At 38.5% G+C, this 20157-nt stretch overlaps 1 protein-coding gene across 3 annotated transcripts in view; it reads left to right on the top strand.

Annotated features, from left to right (window-relative positions):
* Nucleotides 1–20157, top strand: part of PUS10 (pseudouridine synthase 10) — a 71363-nt gene that overhangs the window by 42859 nt on the left and 8347 nt on the right. For all 3 annotated transcript variants that reach the window (XR_008417860.1, XM_019429985.2, XM_019429930.2), the window contains exons 7-15: nucleotides 1220–1281; nucleotides 1527–1572; nucleotides 3973–4037; nucleotides 5389–5474; nucleotides 6547–6672; nucleotides 13071–13127; nucleotides 13974–14050; nucleotides 14144–14199; nucleotides 15250–15367. Coding sequence is in view for 2 of the 3 variants with exons in the window: in XM_019429985.2 (XP_019285530.2) it covers nucleotides 1220–1281; nucleotides 1527–1572; nucleotides 3973–4037; nucleotides 5389–5474; nucleotides 6547–6672; nucleotides 13071–13127; nucleotides 13974–14050; nucleotides 14144–14199; nucleotides 15250–15367 (693 nt within the window). In the remaining variant the exon portion in view is untranslated. The remainder of the gene's footprint in view (nucleotides 1–1219; nucleotides 1282–1526; nucleotides 1573–3972; nucleotides 4038–5388; nucleotides 5475–6546; nucleotides 6673–13070; nucleotides 13128–13973; nucleotides 14051–14143; nucleotides 14200–15249; nucleotides 15368–20157) is intronic.

Raw genomic sequence — 20157 nt, 5'->3', positions numbered from 1 at the left:
GAAGTTATTGATGCAAAATATTTTTACCTCAAACTTCAGTTTTGAAGCATAAGTAATTTTACATGTTGAACCAGTGAGAACAGAAAATAGAAAACAAAAAGATGCAAGTGTACTAATAGATTCAGAATGAGTGAAGTTTTCTTGAGTAAAAGGAATGTCTTGTGATTTTAATTTTACTTTGTAGATTAGAGAGAAAAAAAAAACCTAGTTATTCATTATTGTGATTCTAGAGTAGCTAATATGCTTGCTGATGATTCAATGCAATCAATAAATATAGAAATACTCAATAAAGAAGAATAAATTGTTACATGGTGTGGCATTTATTGTTTTTCTCTATGTTGAATTTTTGTTCTCTGTGGAGATGAATGTATATAGAGTATGAAATTGTGCTTATTTTGTATGCAAGGATGTTCATTATAGCATTTTTTAATAACAGAAAAGCTTACAACTTAAATGTCCAACAGTCCCTAGAGTTGAAAAGATGTCCTTGGCATATTAATTAAAGTAATTTTCCAAAAGTATGTTTAATATCCCATGAAGTATATACATTTATGTTTATATTATAAAAATAGCTAAAAGGAAACACGCCAAACTGTTACTACATTCTACCTCAGTGGTGTGGGATTAAAAAATCCATTCTGTGTTTATTTATTTTATAATTTGTATGTATCATTTTTGTGATAAAAAGCTAAGATCTCTCTTTTAAAATTCAAATCCATTAAGAAGTTTGAGCACTTAAAAATAAAGCCTTAGCACAAAAATAATAAAAAAATAAAGCCTTGTACAGAGATTTTAAGTATGTGAATAAAATGCTTTTGCCTTGCTAATAATCCTAATCATAATACTGACAGGAACAGTTCTTTCAGTTATCTCTTTCCAGTTCCCTGAATTCTCTTTCATCTTCACATCGAATTTATATACATGCACAAAAATCATACAAATTTATTTCAAAATTTGTTAAATTTTTTTTTGGTAGAATCACTAGTAATTGAGCTTTGAAGTGAAAAAAAACAAACAAACAAACAAACAAAAAACCCAACAAAATTATATCCTTTTCAGTGGCCCTGTGAACAAGCTGATTTGAGAACAGTAGTATTCCAGTTTTCCTTCTCATTCGTTTTCTGAGCCAATCTTTGAGAGTTAATTTCTATTTCCATTCATAAGTGGTTAGATGTTGGTTTCCTTTTGCTCATTTTTAAACTGTCTTTATAATTTTTAGAGCTTGTTTGAAGTGAGTGTGATCTTTGCTCACCCAGAAACAGTTGAGGATTGCCACTTCCTGTAAGTTGCTACGTAAACAATGTCAATTGTGTAACATTGTTAATGCTTTTGGGTTTTCATGAAACAGCCCTCTTTGTAACTTGTCATGTTTTAGCAGATTAAACCAATACAGCTGGTATAGAGATTCATTTTGTCTGTTCCTAATATCCTGAATTTAGCAGCAATATTATATAAAATATATTTGAGTTATATTCACCCCAAAATAAACTCATTAACTTTTCTTTATTAACTTGGATTTTACTTAGACGTGCAATATGCCCAGATTGCTTCAAGCCAGCCAAAAACAAACAGGTAAAGATTCCTCCTTTTTATTCTTTATTGAGTTTTATTTGAGCTGAATATTCAAATTAACAACAAAATGATATGTGTTAGAGATGTTGTCAATGTATCTTTTAATCATTCTTTAAATATTTCCATTTGCTACAGTTATTTTTTTTCCAACTCTGAACACCTTTGCCTCTAGCTAGGAAGTCATAACACAAACATTCTCATATTTGTGTCACTGTCTAGGTTGTCTCCCTGGTGTTGTTAAATTTAGAACCAGTGTTTCAATGATGTTACTGTTATCCGTTTGGGGAAATTCGACTTTGAGGTTTTATTCCCAAAATTACATCATTGGGGAAAATCCATGTTAATTATTAGCATTCCAAACTTTTGTCTAATACTCATTTTCTAGAAATTGGTATTTAAGAAATATAATCCAAAATAAATTATTTTACTTAGGACAATCTGAATTAATATGCCTATTTCAGGCTACATTTGCAAAAGGGCATTTTATACAAACTCCCCTTTATTTGATGTGAGCTGGTTTTCATGTTAATGAGCAAAATAGTTAGCATGCATTTCAGTTTCTGCTATGCCAGGGTAGAATGGCAAGGCAACAATATTGGCAAGATTTCATGCCACAGATACTTACCTGGTTTTATGTGAAGATTCAAGCATTACTTTTACTGACATCCATTTTACCCTTATGGTCGTTAAAAAGAATATAAACTTGGGGCATCTGGGTGGTGCAGTCTATTAAGTGTCTGACTCTTGATTTTGGCTCAGGTCATGGTCCCAGGGCCATGGGATCAAGTCCCACATCGGGCTCTGCACTGAGCATGGAGCCTGCTTAAAAGATTCTCTCTCCTGGGGCACCTGGGTGGCTCAGTCGGTTAAGTGTCTGACTCTTGATTTCAGCTCCGGTCATGATCTCAAGGTTTGTGGGTTTGAACTCCACGTAGGACTCTGCACTGATTGTGCGAAGCCTTCTTGGGATTCTCTCTCTCTCTCTACCTCTGCCCCTACCCTGCTCACATGCGTGCACGCACATGCTCTAAAAAATGTATGTGTGTGTGTGTGTGTGTGTGTGTGTGTGTGTGTGTATGTGTGTATGTGGTAGATATGCTAGAACAAATTAGTGTATATATACGTGGCGTATATATACATATATATATGTGTATATACATATATATGTGTGTGTGTGTGTGTGTGTGTGTATTCATTGCCAAAGATACATCTGTTAGTCTTTACTCTTGCTTTGACTGGTTGCTGAGCCTTTTGGAACCAGGGGGTGGTAGGGGGAGGGGGTGTTGAGGGATGGGAGACAGAGTTGGCACCATTTGTCAAATTCCCTGTGCAGCAAGTCTAAATGTGAGAAAGTCTAAAGCACTGCTTCCCACCTTTCTCACATCATGATACACCTAGAACATTACCATGTTTGTTCAGCACCCTGAAGTTAACAAGTTGCTCTAATCTGGAAGCAATTGGTCTAGGGGTTCTTCGGCCCTTGTGAATTAGAGGGCTCAACATCTTGGCACAACTGTAGCTCGTTGCTTTGCCATACTAGTTGGAAAGCTCTGCCCAAATGACCTGTAGCCATGTTTATATTGAAGATCTCATTGCATTGTTTGTTATCTTTGAGGAAATATACAGGTACCAGCACCAAATTGTAGAACAAGGAAATTTTTGTCAAAGCATCACAGATACCACATCATTTGGCCAGTGGTATAGTGTATGTAGTTTTCCTGCCTTATTGCTGAGAGCAAATTAAATAACCTTTTGAGATTCTTTCAGGCTTAAGTTTTCATATCTTAACAAATAGGCACTGAATTTTCAGTTTTAACCCTATAATTTGGGGTTCTCCAAAATATTGTTTAGAAAATCATTGATTTGATGATAAACTGTTGAGAGACCTACATTGTGCCTCTTTTTAGTCAAGTGTAATTTCACAAAACAGAAAAAGTAATTGTAATTTATCATAGTAAGCCATGTATATATACACTAATTTGTTCTAGCATATCTACCATATGGTTTGACTTTTCTTATTTAAAAAAACCCAAAGTGGGACATTTGTTATAGATGTCCTTCTGTTACAGTGGATCTGTTTACTTTCTCTGTGGCTGGCGAGTGGTGTTGAGCTGCTAGATGCCAGGGCGGGCTTGTTGGCTCTGTTTACTCTTAGCCTGGCAACCAACTGCTGAACTGTTCTGCTAGATCTACATGGTGTTATGGACACAGACTAGACTGAAAAGAAAGGCTGTGGGGAGAACTGATGGAATAAATGCTTATGTTTTACCTTCTTGAAGCTATTAAGTATTTCTCTCATTTAAAATGATGTAATTTCCCCAACTATGTTCTGTGTTTCACCTCTGATGTTTTCTTGTCTGAGTGATAAAATGTCTTTTCTTTTCATTTTACCTTATATAGTCAGTGTTCACTAGAATGGCAGTTGTGAAAGCGTTGAATAAGATAAAAGAAGAGGATTTCCGCAAGTGAGTAGAAGTATAGAAACATGGCGGCATCATGGAATTTTAGAATAAAGGGAATGTTAGAGATAATCTAACATCCAGTCCCTAAAACAAGGCTGGATGTATTTCAGGGATGATGATTGTGTCTTAGTCATTATTATATTCCCAAATCCCTGGCTCAGTACCTGGCATGTACTAGTGTTCAGTAAATGTTTATTGGACTGGTATTTGAATTGGTGTGTCAAATCCAACTTCTTTATCTTTAGAAGAGCATGTTGAGGGAGTTGACTTGCCTAAGATTTCAGCTGGGTAATAGAATAGGCTTAGAGCCAGGGTTCCTGTCTCTCCAGCCCAGAGTTGGTCCCATTACATCCCCCATTTTGAGTATTGTCCATCTGAAGACGAGGGAGAAAAAGGCCCTTCACTTGTTAAAATATGCTGAAATACAATAAACCTCATTTTAATTCTCATTGTATTCATTTTGTTCAATAATATATCATGGTTATCTTTCCAGAATATCCTTGAATAAATTTCAAACAATAAAGTTGTGAGGAAGGTTTTATATATTTTATTGACTAAAAGTGAGTCTCAGGAAGTGGAAATACTTACACTAAAGTTTAGAAAGTAAAGTCAGCCTCTCTTTGCAAGCAATAGGTCCTGAACTTCTAAGTCATTTTTTTTGTTAAGACACTTTAGGAAACTGTATGAAATTTTCAAGCCAAGCATTTGGAGTCCATCCACATTGAGTCATTTACAGGTAGACTCCAGTCCATGGCTTTGGAAGTTCCCAGATGGTAGACAGAAAATAAAGCCATACATTGCTCTTTTCTGTCCTCAGATTGAAGTTTTTTAGTTAAAAGGGCAGAGTCTGCCACATTCCACTTTTTCTGGCCCTGTGTGTGATCTAATTCCCAAGGTCATAGTTGGAATGAGAAAGAGAAAGAGAGAAAACTGGTGGAGACCCTCCCCACAGGTGGGACTTACCAGCTTTACCCAAATGATTAACGATTTTTTAAGCTGGCACCAACTGTTCATAGGGAGCAAGATGGCTAAAGACCCTGGAGAGGCTTCCACTTCATAAATATGGGTTTTTCTCTCAGATCTCAAGGCTGTTAAAAATTATCATCTGGGAACATGCAGCCTCCTGAGTGAAAGGTAGTAGCAGAGCCCTGATTTACTTTGTGTCAGTCTCGTGTATTAAAGTGTACTTGAGGTGTAAAAGATCTTTATGATTTCAAAACTTAAAGTTAGGGAGTGGCTTAGTCCGTGAGAGACTCGGGTTCCGTGTGTCTCAGACAATGCTGATTCATCCTAGTTATGTGGTTCAATATCTTTTCTGGAAAATAGTAGCTGTAAAATTTATTTTGTTTTGCAGGCAGTTTCCTTGTCCTCCAAACTCACCAAAGGCTGTATGCACTGTTCTTGAAATTGAGTGTGCTCATGGTGCTGTTTTTGTGGCTGGTAAAATATTTAGTCTAGAATATACTTATGCTGTCAACTTACTATCCTTTCTGAAAACTCAAGTCACCTCTCTGTTTCCTTTTAATTTTTGTTACCAGGTTCTGATTAATTAACTCTTTTGAGAACTAGGACTGATAGTCAAGCTTATTTTAGCTTCTGTAGGTATTCTCAAGGTCCACTCAGATTGGTTATTTGAAATACCATGCCAAAGGGAAATGACACTTCTTAAGTTTTAATAGTTTCCATCAGAGGTGGCCAATACCCATAGAAATATGGGTAGATGCAGAGACCCGAAACTGATCGGGAGAAACATAGCTACAGAAAGCATAAAAGCAAACTTGAAAAAAATAATTTTATTATCTGCAGAATGACTGAAGATTTGAGTTTCTGCTTTAAATAAAAAATTGTTGCATTGACCTTCCCAAGAGGTAATCTAGCAGATAGTTTTTGTTTTGAAAGCTACATCTATTTCATAGTAATGGCCGAAATGAAATTGTTTCGTGGTCTTAACTATAATACTCTGCCCTGTGGTAATGAAAGCTACCTGCCATGGTGCAGCTTTCTTCATAAAGCAGTGAGTCATTTTCTGTTTGTTTTTTTTTGTTTTTTTTTAATTAAAAAACTTCAAAATTTCCCGTATTTGAAGTCTTTGGAATATATTATCACCAATGAGTATTGCATTAAAGTATTATTAATCAGGCATAAAAGCAGTAGTTGCTGGGTTTTTTGGTAATGACCCTTGGTGTGTTCCATAATGTAACTTGTTCAGCCAGCCAATCGGATTAATAAATATATTGAGCATTTTATTTTTTTTTATTGAGCATTTCTTTAGAGCTCGTTTGATGATTCATATCATGTCTTTAACCATCTCTTCTATTGTTACCTTAAATCTTTTAATTTAATTATTTATATGTCTGTATGCTGGCTCCCCAAGTTAGATTGTAAGTTAGTTGAAGGGTAAGCCTTGCTTTGTATCGTGGCACCTAGGATATTGGCACTCAGTATATAGTTGTTTTATCTTATTATGTTAATTATATCATTCCATCCAGGCTACCTTATGTTTCTTTGGCAGGGAGATATAATAAATATTCCAGGAATCTACCGCAAACTCCTTGGATAATTGATGGAGAAAGGAAGCTGGAATCTTCAGTGGAAGAATTAATTTCAGACCATCTTTTGGCAGTATTCAAAGCAGAGAGTAAGTGTTATAATATTGATATTTTAAATACATTGTCATTCATGAATAGGTTTCTTTGCAGTGGCAGGAAAGATTTCTAAATTTTGTAAATCACCAGATCTAGACTCCTTGCCTGGCAGCTTCCCATGAACAAGGGTCACCATGTCCTGAGCACCTCTGGCTTGGGCTGGATTTGAGCCGAGGATTTCTTTCGTCTCTCAAGATGACTATTCTTTCCTGGGCAAATTCAAAACCACTGAAACTATTTTAAGTGAATGCACTTAAGTTCTGACCTTGGGACACCTCAGACTTGGCCTCTTTTGGGGGAATATGAGGAAATTAAAACACAACTTCCACATCCAGTTCTTGTTCAAGAATAATCGCTGGTAAAAAAAAAAAAAAAAAAAAAGAATAATCGCTGGCAAATGTCTAGCTTCCACCTTAACTGCTAAAATGTCCTGGGATAAAGTTCAAGCCTAGAGAAAGCAGGTCAACAGCTACCATTTCATGAAGACTTCATGATAGTTGTGTTGTATTTTAATTTTCCAGGTATTAATGAGCCCAGGTTTGTGGGATGAGTCAGATCCTGCCAGGTTTAGGTTTTCTCTGTCTCTGTAGGTCTGCCAGGTCGCAGACCACATAGAGACTGTGATTTCACCTAGGATTAGGCTAGAGGGAAGGGGCTAAGATTTCAATTGCAGGAAGTCATGTTGTACAACAGGAAAAACTGTAGGCCATAAGCAATGATTGATTTACTTTAAAGTGGGTCTCCTAGCATAATTAGAACACTTTTTTTGAGGAAGCAACTAGATATCTACTCTTCTCTCTGAAAAACCTTGAGACAAGACTGCTTTAGGAATGGCAAGCAGATGATTGAGATGAGATATGGCTATTCCTTCCACCTCTCTGGCTTGTCAAGAAGGAAGACAAGCACTTTAAAACACATCCCTCTTATAATTTGTTGCCTATCAGGTAGGTGGACTCTCTTTTTAAGGGTCTTTAAGAATTGTTTACTGAATAAAGAAGAAATTAACCTAGCAACCTAACGTTTTCCAAAATCTCAGCAGTAAAGACTCTGGGATAAGGGACACCTGGGTGGCTCAGTCAGTTAAGTATCCGACTCTTGATCTTGGCTCAGGTCATGATCTCACAGTTTGTGAGTTCAAGCCCCATGTAGGGCTCTGCAGTGACAGTGTGGAGCCTGCTTGGGATTCTCTCTCTCCCTCTCCTTCTGCCCCTCCTCCGCTTGTGTGTGCATGTATTCTGTCTGTCTGTCTCTCTCTCTCTCAAAATAAATAAATAAACTTAAAAAAAAAAAAGGACTCTGGGATATTGCCATGAGCTTTTACTTGGTTAATATCTACATACTGGGTATCGTGTAAGATTTATCCAAATTATAAAGAAGTGAAAATTAAGCTTTAGTACAAAAAGTTTCTTTCAAACTCTTTTTGGAGCCACCTGACTCTCTTTCTATAAGATGATTCAAGAAACTTTCAGTTTTGATTATTTGGGTCTCAAGGAAGGCCCCATTGCCAAGAGGGCCGTCAGGAGGCTCTGAAACAGATGTGTTTCCCCCTTGCAATCTTTCATGAAGTTAGCTTGGTTTCATTTTCCATTTGAGGGGGGGAAATTGTCCCCAAACTGAAAATGAAGCAAACTGTGTGTTTAGCATCTGTAATTGTGTCCTGAGGAAATTTATTGAGAGCTGCTTGAGAAAAAGCAGACCTCTGGGCCTTGATGCTAACTGGCTCCTTGTCAGGGGATAAAACCTGTTGTTAGAAATGCCTGATTGATAGCATCAATTTGCTAAACCTGTGTATCTCAGATATATTACTCATTATTTCTGCAGATAACATGTGACAACTCTGGGAAGATGGTTCTGACTGATGTACCTCTATGTTTTACAACTCTTTGAAAATAAGTGGTATTATATGAGGCAGTCTAGCTACTCTTATAAAGGTCCCTTCCCCTAAATGGGAGATTTCTCAGTCACTTCAAACTGGCACATCATATTATCGATTTGCTAATCCCCTGGTTAATGAGTAGTAAACTTGGACACACTCTCAAAGTCACTGTGTCTAAGAAACTTTCCCCTAATACATTTGCTATTTCACTTATTGAATAAATATCTGTCATGTTATTTCCCTACTGAAAACTTGTCAATGACTACATGCAGGATAAAATCCAAACTATTGAACTTGATCTTCTGAGGCCTTCATCATCTGGCCTCTGCCCATTTTTCAGTTCCATCATCTGTGTGTTCTGTATGAGGGCCACTACCCACTACATACTAGCTGAACTGCTGATAGTTCCTGATCATTCTTGCACTTGGTTTTGTTTTTGTTTTTACAATTTCTGTTCCTTTGAGCAAAAGGAACTCACAGGATTATGGGGATAAGACAAGGCATAATGTGAATTTAGAAAACTCAACCAGGGCACCTGTCTGACCCAATCAGTGAAGCGTATAACTCTTGATCTCAGGTCTGAGTTTTGAGCCCCACATTGATGGGGTATAGAGATTACTTAACAATAAAATCTTTAAAAAAACAGAAAAGAAGGAACGCCTGGGTGGCTCAGTCAGTTGAGCGTCTGACTCTTGGTTTCGGCTCAGGTTATGATCTCACAGTTTGTGGGTTCGAGCCCCACATCAGGCTCTGTGCTGGCAGTGCAGAGCCTGCTTGGGATTCTCTCTCTCTCCTTCTCTCTCTGCCCATCCCTCACTTGTGCTGTCTCTGTCACTCTCAAAATAAATCAACTTAAAAAATTTTTTTAAAAAGGGGAGCCTGGGTCACTCAGTCAGTTAAGAGTCTCATGCTCTACCAACTGAGCTAGCCGGGCGCCCTCACTCAGTCAGTTAAGCATCCGATTTTAGCTCTCAGAGATCAGGTCATGATCTCACAGTTTGTGGGTTCGAGCCCCGCGTCGGGCTCTGTGCTGACAGCTCAGGGCCTGAAGCCTGCTTTGGATTCTGTGTCTCCCTCTCTCTCTGCACTTCCCCCACTCATGCCGTGCCTCTCTCCTTCAAAAATAAATAAGCATCAAAAAAATTAAAAAAAAAAAAAAAAGAAAAAAAAGAAAAATGAAAACTCACCCAAATTTTAAACATGTATTTCCTAATACTTAAGGTATTAAGGTATTAAGGAGTTAATACTTAACTCCTTTTCCTTTTGTTGTTAGCATTATTCATAATTGCATACGAATAAAGTTTTAAAGTTTACCCCCAAAAGTATTTTTAAGTGAGTTTTCTATTATGTACTTATCTATTTATTTTTAGAGCAGAGAAGGAAGGAGGAAAGAGCACGCAAGCAGGGGAGAGGGGCAGAAGGAGAGGGAGAGAGAATCTTAAGCATGCTCCACGCTCAGCACAGAGCCTTATGTGGGGCTCGATCCCACAACCCTGGGATCATGACCTGAGCCAAAATCAAGATTCTGATGCTTAACTGACTGAGCCATCCAGGCGTGCCATCCCCAAAAATATTTCTCAATGTATTGTCCAAATTTGAGATATTTTCCTAAAAGATATAATAAATAATCACTTCTTCCTTTGTCTGGATTTAATGTTTCTCTGGACTTCCCAAGGGCCTAGCTTGGGATCCTACACCTCTGGAATTTGTGGAAATTTTATGGGCTAATTTATGAATTGGAAATTTCTGGTCTGATTTAGCTGTCACTGTTCGACTTACCTCTCTGTATCCTGTTCTTTCCCTTCTCCCCCATCAGTCACAGGTTATGGCTCAGTCACTGTGGATCCCCTGGTTCCCTGACATTATGGCTGGTTTGGAGATGGAGGTGGGCAGGTATAAGACAGATCACAGCCCCAGGGAGTCAATGTCTTTCAGCTTCCCAGATGCCATTCTGAATTCCCCATTTATCTATCCACCCCTAGTTAGTGCTACCCTTGAGTCTGTTGATTCTGTCTAGAAGCTACTGATGTTACCATGGGTTTTATTAACAATGGAGTCTAAACATGGAGTGGAGGGTTCTTTGGGACTCAATGGTCCACAGAATCCTATTCCTTGCCTGGCCTTGATTCTCTACCTCAAGAAAAGCCTGACCCTGTGGCTCTCTTAGCTGCTTACTTGGCCAGTTCTTAGGTATTAACGCAGCACAAGTTACCCAGGCTTCTTTTTATTTTTATTTATTTATATTTATTTTTTAAGTGTGGAGCCCAACATGGGGCTTGAATTTACGACCCTGAGATCAAGACCTGGACACCTGGAGCACCTGGGTGGCTCAGTCGGTTAAGCGTTTGACCCTGGCTCAGGTCATGATCTCGCGGTTTGTGAGTTTGAGCTCTGCATCGGGCTCTGTGCTGACAGTTCAGAGCCTGTAGCCTGCTTCAGATTTTGTGTCTCCCCCTCTCTCTGCCCCTCCCATGCTTGTGCTCTGTTTCTCAATAATAAATAAGTTAAAAAAAAAAAAAAAAAAGACCTCCACATTGCCAGTGCAGAGCTCAACATGGGGCTTGATACCATGAACCACGAGATCATGACAGGACTCAAAATCAAGAGTTGGATGCTCAACTGACTGAGCCATACAGGTGCCCCAATTTACCCAGACTTTTGAGCCTAAATTCAGCTTAAATTCTAGTCCTACCTTGGCTGTCTGGCCCTTACCTAACCAGTACTGGGTTACTCCTCTCTATGAGACCCATAGCTTTGGGCCCTGTGGGAGAGAGGAGCCCACTTTACCCTGACAGTACATGTCAAACAATAGTTCAGAACCTATGTTCCCTAAAGTGTTGACCTTGGCTTGCCAAAGGGATCTCTTAGACATGAGGAAAGGGTGAAATCCTACTTTCTTCACAGCTAAGTATCTTCAAAAAGAGGGCCAATCTTCAGTGTAGTTTTCATAGGCCTTTCCAAGCCTTTTAACCTTCCTTTTTCTAAAATCTACATGGGACCTTTACATATAGACTCTTTCCTGGGAAAAAAGTGGCTGTCTAAATGGTGTTCACCATTCCGCCTTTCCCATTTGCTCTTTCCGGCTATCTTGTTCTTCCTCATCTTGTGCTCTCCGAAGTAGCTGGACCATTGAGGAATAAATACAAATCTCATAGCTCATGTTGCAGTTGTGCTCTTAGTGCTGTATGTGCTCATAATGCTATGTGCTTCCTGTCGTAGCCCTACCCACTATATTACAGTCCCTATCCCTCCACAAACAGTAAGCCCTGTGAGGATCAGGACCGTGTCCATATTGTTTTTCTCCCCTGTGTCTAGCACAGTGCCTTGTACACAGTGCCTTGTATAGCCTCTAATATATGTATGTGTTCAGAGATCTTAAACTTTACCAAACTCTAATGACTGACCAGAGTTCTCCAAACGTCCCAGCCTTTTCTAATCCCTGATCCAAGAAGACCAGTCTTGCTTTCCCTGTGGGCATGAGTCTGAACTCTTGTGCCTATCTCTTGGTGGTGTTGTATAGACAGTGGTTAAGAGACTCTGGATGGAGTCAGACCACTTGGTTCAAATCCTGGCCCTACCACTTACCAGTAATGTGATCTTAGGCAAGTTACCTATCCTGTCTGGCTCATTTTCCTTGTAAGTAAAATGAGGATAATGATAGTACCTACCTTATAGTGTTAACATCTATGAAAAATTTAGAATAATGCCTGCCTGTGGTAATGTTTGCTATGGCAATGATGGTGAAATTGTCAGTTTTGTATCTAAGAAAGTTATGATGCAACAGCTGCCCCCCGCATCTTTTTTTACACCATTTCCCATTCTAATATTTGCAGCTTTTAGTCTAGGACGATCCATTTATCTTAGAATGAACACTAGTTTTGTTGTGGTCCCAGCTTAGGCTTTGCTTGATACAAAGAATTTACTTTTAAACCCTTTTCCCCCCCCCCACTCCTCTTCCTTTCATAGAGTTTAATTCTCAAATAAATGATTTTGCTTTGTTTTGTTTCAAGGAAAAAAAAAAAAAAAGAAGGAAAATGACAGATTTTTCACCGTAAGCTTGTGACCAGGGTTGTTGTGGAGCCTTCCTCTAAAAAGTGCTCTGCCTCTGGTCTCCCATGGGATGGTGGCATGAGGTGATAGTTAAGGTCTGGCTTTGACATCAGAAATGTCTAGCTCTGTCTGCCATTTAATCATGCGACCTTGATAAAAGTACTTATCCTTTTAGAAGCTTGGTGTTCTTTTATTTAATACCTACATCATAAAGTTCTAATAAGGATTGAATGAATTAATGTATGCAAAATGTTAGCTCAGTGCCCAGCATATAGGTGCTCAATAAATGGTACTTCTTATCATTGCTATTTTTATTAGAGATTGGGATTAGAGGTGGGATGGCGACTATCCCTTGGAGTTCTCCTGTAGATTATTTCAGACAAATGGGGTTTCTACCAACGGGTAGGAATGAAAGTCTTAGGGCTATTATGTTTCTGATTATTTTTCTTTATCTCCTTTGCAAAGGTTTTAATTTTTCCTCCTCTGGAAGAGAAGATGTAGATGTGAGAACATTAGGAAATGGTAAGATTGCAACAGCATCACTTGACTAGAACTAACTTTCAGACTATCACCCTTCTCAGACAGCAGGTTCACTGTAGTTGCTCAGTTAAAACCAAAGTGGGCAAAGCCCAGAGCTTCTCCCAGTGAGGAGGCTTTGCGAATTATGGAGCTACCTTTATAAATTATATGATTATGTCTTAACAGGAATCATGTGTTCAGAAGCCATCCTTCTTGCATACCTATAGGTTCTAAGGGAATTTTATGTGGATTAACAAGGTGGTAACCAAGTTTTTCCAAAAGTTTGATTATTAATTGTTCCATTTGATAACATTTCAGCAGTACCAGTACAGTTTTCAAAATGCACATCTTCATTTAACAAGTGATTCTGTTCTCTTAGCCTTCATTTCTCTCATTTTGCATTGTTGCATTACAAGAAAGATGCTGAGAGTTAATAGTCCCTTCCCCTTATGGAATCACAGCTTTTCCATTTCACTAGTGGATTAGGCTAGGAGGATGGATTTCAGCTTGGTATACCTGGGCATTGCTGTGTGTAATAATGTTGCCTTTGTGTAACCAAATCAATTAGCAGTTGTTTGGATTTTATTTTGTAATTAACACAGGCTTGTTCGTGGACTTTTGGGAAAGCAGTCATTTTCACATGTTGCCTGTCCTGGGGTTTAGCAGCCCCCCAAAAAGCCCCTTGATTCTTTTCACACATTCTTCCCTCCCCCAGATGTAGTCATGTCACTAAACTTTCAGTCCTCTAGAGCTCAACTCGTTTTTTCACACCTCCTAACCCTCTTGCATTGGCCCAAATGTTAACTCCATCAACACGTTTCTGTTTCATGACGGGGTGTGTGCTGCCAGGAAGGCCCTTTGCAATTGAGCTGGTGAATCCTCATAGAGTACATTTCACTTCACAAGAAATTAAGGAACTTCAGCAGGTAAACCACTTCATGACATGGAAATCGTCATGTTTCTGCAACTCTGTAACCGAACTAGAGTTGCTAATTGTTTTTCTTTTTCTGCTACTACAGAAAATTAATAATTCGTCTAACAAAATCCAAGTCCGTGACTTGCAGCTTGTCACAAGGTAAGGGTAGACTCACTGGAGACGAACTCAAAATGGAAGTTTTGGTGTAGGTCATGTATCTGTTAAGGGAATTGTATCCAGAACATATAAAGAACTCTTACAACTCAATAATACGAAAACAACCCAATTAAAAATGGGGAAGATGATTAAGTGGACATTTCTCCAAAGAGGATGTTATGTTTATGCATGAATACATGAAAAAAAAAAATGCTCAATATCATTTGCCATTAGGGAAGGGCAAGTCAAAACGTCAGTGATATCCCACTTTACTCTCACTAGGGTGGCTCACTAGGATGGCTATAATCAAAAAGACAGAAAAAAACAAATGCTGGCAAAGATGTAGAGAAATGGGAACCCTAAGAAATTGCTGTGAGATTATGTGTGGCCACTTTGGAAGACAGTTGGCAGTTTGTCAAAAGGTCAAATGTAGAGTTACCATTATGGCCCAGCAACTCCACTTCTAGATATATACCCACAAGAAATGAAAATGTACACCCACACAAAGACTTGCTCATGAATGTTCATAGTAGCATTATTCATAATAGCAAAAAAGTAGAAACAACCCAAATGTCCATGGGTAACATATGGTATTTCCATACAACAGAATATTATTCAATAATAAAAAGGAATAAAGTACTGATACATGCACCAACATGATGAACCTTGAAAACATTATGAAGTAAAAGAAACCAGACACCACACACCATGTATTGTGTGCTTCCATTTTATATGAAATATTCAGAGTAGGGAAATCTATGGAGACAAAGTCAATTAGTGGTTGCCAAGGGCTAGGGAAAACCGGAAATGGGAAGCAACTGCAAATAGGGATGGAGTTTCTTTTTTGGGGTGATGAAGTATTCTAAAATTAGATTATGGAGATAGCTACACAACTCTCTAAACATGCTAAAAATCACTGAATCGTACAGTTAAAATGGGAATTGTATGTAAATTTTATCTTGATAAAGCTATTTTTGAAGAAAGGGAAGTTGGGGCAAGGCTTAAGTGTATTTTGTGTGTTTAGACAAACTTTCTTTTCTTGTTTTTGTTTAGAGAGGCAATAGGACATATGAAAGAAGGTGAAGAAGAAAAGACCAAATCCTACAGTGCCTTAATATGGACAAATAAAGCCATACAGAAAAAAGACATTGAATTCCTAAATGACATAAAGGTAGTTAAATGCTCTTTTTTTTTTTTTTTTTTTTTCTGATTGCCTATAAAATATTTCTTTGTCTTTTAGATTGTTAGTAGCAAGTCATAAAGCATGGGCTTGGGGGAATGTGAGACCTGCTTTCAAATCCTGGCATTGCCATTTACTGGTTGAATGACTGGGCAATTCATCGAACCTGTTTGAGAGGCAGCATTGCCAGTGATTGAGATCCTGCCTCTGGGCACAGATTGCTTGGCTGCAAATCCTGAATCTGCATTTCCTAGTTGTGTGACTTTGGACGCGTTGCTTGGCTTCTTTATGCTTTGTTTCCTTCATCTGTAGAATCAGAAGAATGAAATGAGTTGTCATGTGAAGCACTTAGAACAGTATCTGGTACATAGAAAACGTGAGCAATGCTATTATTATATTTGGTCATCCGTAGAAAGGAAATACGAAATAGAATTGTCTAATAGAATTGATGCTAAGATAAAGTGTATAAATAAAATATGTTACAAATTTGTCTTAATGTTTATTTTTGAGGGAGAGAGAGAGAGACAGAATGGAAGTGGGGGAGGGGCAGAGAGAGGGGGAGACAGAATCTGAAGCAGGCTCCAGGCTCCAAGCTGTCAGCACACAGCCCGACACGGGGCTCAAACCCATGAATTGTGAGATCACAACCTGAGCTGAAGTCGGACTCTTAACCAACTGAGCCACTCAGGCGCCCCAACATGTTATAAATTTTTAAGAAGGATAATATATGTACAGCACAAATTTTGGCATGTGCTAGGTTTTCCTTCACATGAGCATATGGCACTGTAGAGGGTCTGCCTGTTCCTTTGCATGTTTCTTCCCACCTATCCCCATCTCTTCCTGTAAGGATAATTTACTCTCAAATGCAAGGAATGAGCATAAATGGATATAGAGGTCTGTATAGTTATCACAACGTTGTTAAAATGGGCAATATTTTGTAATAATCTAGATGACCTACTAGAGGAGACAGACTTCATCTTATGGTTTATCTGTATGATGGACTACTGCTAACCAGCTGTTAGAAATTATGTGGTAGATGACTATTGACAAAGGAAAATGTTCCTGATAAATGCTCAGGGGAAGAAAACAAACTATAAGAGTATTTATTGGGTGATACATTGTGATTTAAACATACACATGAGAAGGGTGCCTCGGTGGCTCAGTCGGTTAAGCATCTGACTTGGCCTCAGGTCATGATCTCATGGTTCGTGAGTTCGAGCCCCATGTTGGGCTCTGTGCTGATAGCTCAGAGCCTGGAGCCTGCTTCAGATTCTGTGTCTCCCTCTCTCTCTGCCTTTTCCCCACTCATGCTCTGTCTCTCTCCCTCAAAAATAAATAAACATTAAAACATATACATGAGTGTGTGTTTCTGTATACACATATATGCAACTATGTACAAAACAAATCGTGTGGCAAAAGATACCATAAATAGGATTTCTACTTATGAAAAATGCAAACACCCAATAGAGAAAAATAGACAAAGGATCAAGCAGCTGAAAAAGAGCAACTGCATATGACCAAGGATCATCTGAAAAGAAGTTCCACTTTGGATTAAAGTAACAATAAGACATCACTTTAGTCCTCTGAGACTAGCACCTATTGGTTGGCATGGAGAAGACTAGTTGCATACTTTGTCAGTAGAAATGTAAAGTGTTTAGCCTTTTTTGGAAAATAATGTAGCAGTGATTATAAAAATTAAAAACGTATTCGTCTTCTACCCAGCACTTCCACTACTGGCAATCTGTCCTGAAGAAATAAAACTCCAGGGCTTAAGGATTATGCACAAAGATGTTTACTGACTTTATTCAAAGTGGCAAAATCAACAACAACACAGCTAGAAACAAAGTGAACTTCCTTCAGAAAGGAAATGGCAGGGGCACCTGGGTGGCTTAGTCGATTGAGCGTCTGACTTCGGCTCAGGTCATGATCTCACAGCTCGTGAGTTCGAGCCCTGCGTCAGGCTCTGTGCTGACAGCTCAGAGCCTGGAGCCTGCTTCTGATTCTGTGCCTCCCTCTCTCTCTGCCCCAACCCACTCGCATCTGTCTCTGTCTCTCTCAAAAATAAACATTAAAAAAATTAAAAAAAAAAAAAAAAGGAAATGGCAGAGGAACCTGGAATATTATAAAGTTATTAAAAAAAACTAAAGCAGCATGTGATCCCATTTATGTTCTTGTGTGTATATATGCCTAAAATTGTTGGAAAAAAGGATAGAAGTAGGTCCACACCTATGACTTACAGAAACACACATGACATTATGAGAAAGAAAGTGAAGTGCAGAATAATGTTTCTAGTATGAATCATTCACCTGTTAAGACACGTTCATCCCTAACACGGGGGTGGGTGTTGACTAGATCACCCCCAGTAGGCCTGCAGATCTTATGTTCCATGAGTCTATATCAAAAGCCGTTTGGTTTTTAGCCCATTATCTGCAGCCTTTAGAATGAATAGTTTAACTCTAGACAGATATTCTTAAGATTGGAAAACAAATTTCTAAACCACTATTTCACCACATATGTAAGTCATTCAGAATTCTGAGGGGAAGATGAACTCATTTAAAAAATAGATTTGGGGCACCTGGATGGTTCAGTTGGTAGAACATGTGACTCTTGATCTTGGGGTCGTGAGTTCAAGCCCCATGTTGGGTATAGAGATTACTTAAAAAAAATGCATTCATAGTTTGAAGGTAGCCCTATTCACAGCTAATTCAGAAATAATGCTGAATAATGTGAAAGATAATTTTTGTAGGTACAGAGTAAGCAATGAAAGGGTCTATTTTAATGGTTCATAGCTCAAATGGACTGATGGGACTAGCTGACTTCTAATAATTTTTTTGTGTTGGGGTTAAAACTATTTTCAAATATTCCTATTGTCATCAAGAATAGAAAAACTGAGGGGCGCCTGGGTGGCTCAGTTGGTTGAGGTTCTGAGTTCAGCTCAAGTCATGATCTTATAGTTCATGAGTTTGAGCTCTCTGCTGTCAGTACAGAGCCTGCTTTGGATCCTCTGTCTCCCTCTTTCTGCCTCTCCCCTGCTCTTGCTATCTCTCTCTCAAAAATAAATAAACATTAAAAAAAAAAATAGAAAAACTGAGTTACTACCCCATTTTGAGAAAAAGTCACTTCAAATTTACTATTTGTCTCTTCTTTTTTGTTTTTTTCACATTTATTTATTTATTTATTTATTTAATTTTAAAAATTTACATCCAAGTTAGCATATAGTGCAACAGTGATTTCAGGAGTAGATTCCTTAATGCCCCTCACCCATTTAGCCCATCCCCCCCAACCCCTCCAGTAACTCTCTGTTTGTTCTCCATATTATGTTTTGTCCCCCTCCCTGTTTTTATATTGTTTTTGCTTCCCTTCCCTTGTGTTCATCTGTTCTGTGTCCTAAAGTCCTCATATGAGTGAAGTCATATATTTGTCTTTGTCTGACTAATTTCGCTTAGCATAATACCCTCTAGTTCCATCCATGTAGTTGCAAATGGCAAGATTTCATTCTTTTTGATTGCTGAGTAATACTACATTGTATATATATACCACATCTTCTTTATCCATTTATCCATCGATGGACAGTTGGGCTCTTTCCATACTTTGGCTATTGTTGATAGTGCTGCTATAAATACTGGGTGCATGTGTCCCTTCAAAACAGCATCCCTGTATCCCTTGGATAAATACCTAGTAGTGCAATGCTGGGTCGTAGGGTAGTTTTATTTTTAATTTTTTGAGGAACCTCCATACTGTTTTCCAGAGTGGCTGCATCAGCTTGCATTCCCACCAGTAATGCAAAAGAGATCCTCTTTCTCATCCTCGCCAACATCTGTTGTTGCCTGAGTTGTTCGTGTTAGCCATTCTGACAGGTGGGAGGTGGTATCTCATTGTGGTTTTGATTGGTATTTCCCTGATGATGAGTGATGTTGAGCATTTTTTCATGTGTCAGTTGGCCATGTGGATGTCTTCTTTGGAGAAGTGTCTATTCACGTCTTTTGCCCATTTCTTCACTGGATTATTTGTGTTTTTGGTGTTGAATTTGGTAAGTTCTTTATATATTTTGGATACCAAGCCTTTATCTGATATTTCATTTGCAAATATCTTCTCCCATTCCGTCAGTTGCCTTTTAGTTTTGCTGATTGTTTCCTTCACTGTCCAGAAGCTTTTTATTTTGATGAGGTCCCAATAGTTCATGTTTGCTTTGTTTCCCTTGCCTCCGAAGACGTGTTGAGTAAGAAGTTGCTGCGGCCAAGATCAGAGAGGTTTTTGCCTGCTATCTCCTCAAGGATTTTGATGGCTTCTGTCTTACACTTAGGTCTTTCATCCATTTTGAGTTTATTTTTTGTGTATGGTGTAAGAAAGTGGTCCAGGTTCATTCTTCTGCGTGTTGCTGTCCAGTTTTCCCAGCACCACTTGCTGAAGAGACTGTGTTTATTCCACTGGATTTTCTTTCCTGCTTTGTCAAAATCAGTTGGCCATATGTTTGTGGGTCCATTTCTGGGTTCTCTATTCTGTTCCATTGATCTGAGTGTCTGTTCTTGTGCCAGTACCATACTGTCTTGATGATTACAGCTTTCTAATACAGCTTGAAGTCTGTTGTCTCTTCTTTTTTAAGAGTATTCTATTTCTAAGGAAAAAAAAAAGTTGTTTGCGTATGTGTCTGTATTTCTGAAAATTCATCAGAATGGGGCCAGAAGAATGCAATGTTAAAGTAAATAGTTTCCTTTTGTCTACTGAAAACAAGCAGACACAAAACACACAGGAGTGTGTGCTGAATGAGTGTTATATTGGAA

The sequence above is a fragment of the Panthera pardus genome, unplaced genomic scaffold (assembly GCF_024362965.1).
Source record: "Panthera pardus isolate Hobbes unplaced genomic scaffold, ASM2436296v1 HiC_scaffold_25, whole genome shotgun sequence".
Taxonomy (NCBI): domain Eukaryota; kingdom Metazoa; phylum Chordata; class Mammalia; order Carnivora; family Felidae; genus Panthera; species Panthera pardus.
The sequence above is the reverse complement of the archived record's forward strand: the minus strand, read 5'-3'. Positions and strand labels throughout refer to the sequence as shown.